The sequence below is a fragment of the Pseudonaja textilis genome, chromosome 9 (genome assembly GCF_049901715.1).
Source record: "Pseudonaja textilis isolate UNSWEBS1 chromosome 9, rPseTex1.2, whole genome shotgun sequence".
In the NCBI taxonomy this organism is placed as follows: Eukaryota; Metazoa; Chordata; class Lepidosauria; order Squamata; family Elapidae; genus Pseudonaja; species Pseudonaja textilis.
Window position 1 is genome coordinate 1,950,001 of NC_141998.1, and position 5,000 is coordinate 1,955,000.

At 45.9% G+C, this 5,000-nt stretch overlaps 1 protein-coding gene and 1 long non-coding RNA gene across 2 annotated transcripts in view; one reads left to right on the forward strand and one right to left on the reverse strand.

Moving 5' to 3' along the window:
* NEURL3 (neuralized E3 ubiquitin protein ligase 3) overlaps nt 1–4,838 on the reverse strand; it is an 11,579-nt gene extending 6,741 nt beyond the window's left edge. The window contains exon 1 of the mRNA XM_087938800.1: nt 4,534–4,838. Coding sequence (XP_087794926.1) covers nt 4,534–4,708 — 175 coding nt within the window. The 5' untranslated portion in view covers nt 4,709–4,838. The remainder of the gene's footprint in view (nt 1–4,533) is intronic.
* Nucleotides 1–5,000, forward strand: part of LOC148125005 (uncharacterized) — a 27,715-nt gene that overhangs the window by 8,248 nt on the left and 14,467 nt on the right. The window lies entirely within an intron of this gene.

Consider the following 5,000-nt stretch of genomic DNA (forward strand, 5'->3'; position numbering starts at 1 on the left):
CTTGTTCAACAGACAAATGGTTATCCAATCTCTTCTTAAAAACCTCCAGTGTGGGAGCATTCACAACTTCTGGAGGCAAGTGGTTCCACTGGCTAATGGTTGACAATGTCAGGAAATTTCTCCTTAGTTCTTAGTTGCTTCTCTCCTTGGTTAGTTTCCACTCGTTGTTTCTTGACCTGCCTTCTGGTGCTTTGGAGTTATCTATCTATCTATCTATCTATCTATCTATCTATCTATCTATCTATCTATCTAGTTATCTATCTATCTATCTAGCTATCTAGCTATCTAGCTATCTAGCTATCTAGCTATCATCTAGCTATCTAGCTATCTAGCTATCTAGCTATCATCTAGCTAGCTAGCTAGCTATCACCCCCAAAAGAGGCGGTCAACCTGTGTGTTTAATTCCTAACCATGCCCTAAAAATAGCCTCTTTAATATATAGCCTTGTTTGTGTAAGACAAGGGTGTCAAACTGGCAGCTGCGAAACTGAAAGGAATTCAGTGACTTATTGCCTCTAAAGACACTTGGGGTTTTATTGCTTTCCAGACCCAGAAGGTTGCTAAAATGAATGTTGTATTTCGCAAGCCCGTCAAAAGGTACATTTTGTGGTTGGATTGGGTTTTTTTTTAAAATTGCACATAAGGCTTATCTTGGTTTTTCCCCGTATGTATAAACTTTAATCCCTTATCTGCGTTTCCCTTATCTGCAACAATAAACTCATATAAAGAATATATATATATATGTATGTATATGTGTGTGTATGTGTGTGTGTGTGTGTGTGTGTGTGTGTGTGTGTGTGTATATATATATATATATATATATATATATAGTATTCAGGTTTGTTCGAGTATTTTCCCATGTCATTAAAAGTTGTAGCAACGTTTCGGCAGAATCTCAACTGCCATCATCAGGCTTCTTCTGTATAGTGTTCGTCTGTGAATCAGACCTTCACAGCTGTTTCTGTTTAAAATATATATAAACTCATGCAAAGAGCCACTGTGATTTTGAGCCTGGATGTCCAACTTCTCCAGAGCCTTGAAGCTAAACAATGCCCAACGGAAAGCAATCCTGGGGCCTAGCACAGTATAGAACATGGAATAATACGGTTGGAAGGAACCTTCAAGGTCTTCTAGTCCAACCCCTGCTCAACAGGAGATTCTAAGCATAAATTCTGCCTAAATCCCAGCAGTGAGCCCGATCAACCAGCAGTCCATTTCTAGGAGGTTCTGTAAGTACTGTCTGTTGAGAAATGCTTTCCCCATTGAAATTCCTTGAAAAGGACATTTGGTATCCCACACCTACACAAGCAAAGCTGTTCTGCTTGCAGCATGTTAACTAGTTAACTCTTTTAACTAGTCTTGGGCCAGACCTATATCTGAAATATCTCAGTGGGCTCATGTCAGGTAACTTCTACGTTCCTTACTTGAACTAGCGCCCAGTCCTAACTCGCCTACTGAAGCCTGCTCATTCAGCTGCTAAAATCCAAAGGCTGCTTGCAAAAGGAGGCTAACCGTAAGATAGTTTGTGGCGGTGTGGGAACCCGTGGTCCTAACCACGAAATCCCATGGAATTACGTCCCCCTGGCTGTTTCTCCGTAGAAGCCACAACCTTCACGGGATCCTGGTCACAAGGCCGCTTACGCGTGGTCATTCTCTCCCCACCCACGACACTTCGTGGAATTTTTGAGGAACTACAGTTTCCTTTTTCGTTCTCTCTGCGTGTACTAGTGGTCTCTACCCACCCATTTCCCCTAATTGGTGTTATGGGCCTTTTTAACAATTCAGCACATCCGGAAGGGGTTTTGCAAACTGGGCAGTTGGGACTCCCAGAATTCCCCAGCCAAAGGCTGAGTCTGAAAAACACGGGATTTGAAGCGAGGCAGGGCCTCCTAACCCATGTTCCACAGCCCACCTCCGGGCCTTAAACTGGCCTGCAGAAGAGGTGGGTAAGCACGTGTGCATACTCACACCACCCCTTACGCGAACAGTGGACAAGCGTGTGCGCATGCACTCCGTTTGCACCAGCGTTGGGCGTATGTCCGTGCTGCTCGTGCCAGTGAAGCTACGCGTGCACTTCCCCACTGCTTGCACACAACTATCTCTCTCCAACCCCCCACCCCACCCCCCCAAGTCCACAAAGCCAAAAAGTTTGGGGAACTTTGGCCCAAAGCAACACAATGTGTATCTGCTGATTAGACAAGAATCCACCTTTATTTCTTCTGCCACCTGCCCACTAGATACAATCTGATAAGTGGATGGGCCTTTTTGATTCCAATGTTCATCGCGCCTGTGTTTTCGACTTCTAACGCCCAGATCCCGCGACGGCTGAATACGCCAGCTCAAAATAATCTACATGAAAAGGCACAAAATAATCTAAATGATGGTCGCGCCAATAAAGAAGGATATTTATAGCTCAGGGTGGACATGAGGCGTCTTTGGTCTCTGAGCTTGGTTGTTTTCTTGCGGACGTTTCATTACCAAACTAGGTAACGTCATCAGTGCTAGAAGGGAATGGGGTTTGGGAGTTGAAGAGGAGGAGGAGGAGGAGAACCGTGGGGTCCTTGGTGCTCTCTGAGCTTGATTGCTTTCTGGCAGACGTTTCATTACCGAACTAAGTAACATCATCAGTGCTACAGTACTGATAGTTATACACTATCACGCAGATGAACGAAGTGAAACCTCTGCAAGCTCAGACCGCATCAAGGACCCCCGATGATCATGTTCTAAACCAGAGGTTCCCCAGCAAAACCATGACCCTTCTTAGCCTCTGCCTCACACCTCAGGGGCACTGACCTAAACCTTTAATCCTGGTTTGTTGTCAAACCATCAAGGCAATCCTTAACCCAAAAGAAAGGAGAGAAAACAAGGGATCCTGTTTTCATTACTGAACTTAGAAAACTCCCTGGGGAGTTACAGACACCCAAAGCATGGCTTGATTGCCACCATCCCTCCTGGATTGCAGTTTCAATCAATCAATCCATCAGCATAGAGTTGGAAGGTACCTTGGAGGTCTTCTAGTCCAACCAGGAATTGTGGGAACTGCATTCCTACTCATTTGGAGGGTCCTTGATAGGAAAAGTCTTCCATATCAACATTTCTACTCACGCTCACCCAGGCAGCCTCTCTGCAACCTTGGATAAGAGTCTTGAGTCAGGACGAAGCCCCCAATGGTGCTGGATCATGACCACAGCCAGGGAGACCCATCCAGGAGACCATGAACCAAGACCCTCTAGATGCTCTCTCTTGCCCTAGTCCCTCACAAATGAAAACTCATCAGATCCTTCACCCGGGGTAGAAGAGCTGCAGTGCTCCAGATCTTCTGGGACTCCTCCAACACCAGTATGACCAACTGCCCAAGAACAAGAGAGGCAGTCTTTCACCAACATCTGGAGATGTCCAGCTTCTCCATTCTGGCTTCCCCCAAAACACCCTTCTTATTTTATTGAATTTGGGTCAAGTTCACCAGATCCGAGAAATTGCTGTTGAAAAGGTCCACATTCAAACCTACTCTGTTCTCCCAAGCATCAGCAACTAGGATTCAGGCAAGCTATCCCTGAACATGGAGGTTCTACATCAGCCTTCCAGGATAGCACCCAATGGTGCTTTCTTTTTTTTTCCCCAAAAGGTAATTGGACTTTCTTGGTTTGTTTTTTTTCCTTTGAAAACGTTTTGCTTCTCATCCAAGAAGCTTCTTCAGTTCTGAAGACCTTCTTCTTCCGAAGGACTGAAGCAGCTGAACTGAAGATGCTTCTTGGATGAGAAGCGAAATGTTTTCAAAGAAGTTCCTCCGAACAATTAAAGAAGTTCTTCTGAACAGTTGAAGAACCGAACAATTGAAGAACTGAAGATGCCTCTTGGATGAGAAGCGAAATGTTTTCAAAGGGGAGAAAAAATAAAAACTAACCCAAGAAAGTCCAGTTGGCTTTTTGGAAAAAAAAGGCACCTTTGGGACAACCTGGACGATGGAGTATCTCCATCGCACCCAACATCACCCAATTGCTTCTCCTCTACTCCATTTGCCCCTTCAAGCTCTACAAAGATGTTGGAAGCGAGTTGTACTATTATTATTATTATTATTATTATTATTATTATTATTATTATTATTATTGTCAGAGTACAACACGTGTACAATGAGACAGGCTGAGCCTTCCTTTGTGCACGCACACACACACATGCACGCACATGAGCCTTCCTTTGTGCACACACACACACACACACACACACACACAACACAACTCCCAGCAAGGACAGAAGTCCCTTCCCCAGATCCAAACTTATTACGCCAGGTGACCTTGTTGCACAACATTCTGGCCCCGCAAGCCTGTCACAACTATGTTGACAGTAGTTGCTGCCAGTCTCTGAGCACCGGACCTTTTTCACGTGCATCGTTGCGAGAAGGCCGGCCGCCGGTCAGAGTCAAGAGACCTCGGCGTCTGCTCAGAAATCATTTTTCTTTGGGGGGGCTTCCCTTCCAAGCTGCCCTGAAACAAGCCCCTCGAGCCCACTTAGCGTCTGCCTTGAATGTTGTCCTTACCGTCGTCGGAGGGACTAAGGCAGGCTCCCATGGCTGTGCTGTGCTGTGCTGTGCTGGGTCCTCTTAAACGTCTAGACCTGAAAGAAGCAACTTCCCAGCTTGTTTCAAACTGAACTCTTGTTCCAAACCGAAAGGAAGGAAGCTGTTTTATACCGCTCTCTCGTGAGCTAAACATTAATCATCCCTGAATTTCTGGGGATTGTGTGTTCGCGTGTGTGTGTGTGTGTGTGTCACAAGACACAGCTTTTGTTGTTAGTAGGGAATTTCCAGCTTCTCTCTCTCTTTTCTCTTTGGGTCTGAAATCTGAGCCTGGGGCGCAACCCTCCTTCTTTGCATGGTTTACGTCTAGCTTCTCGCCCAAGTGGAGGAAGGGCTCCCGGGTTTTGCTCAGCTCGGCAGGGCGCCCGAGCCTTTGGGACTGGGGACCTCCGGAAGTTGTGGGAGTTGCATCCCTGGAGGCTTTTAAG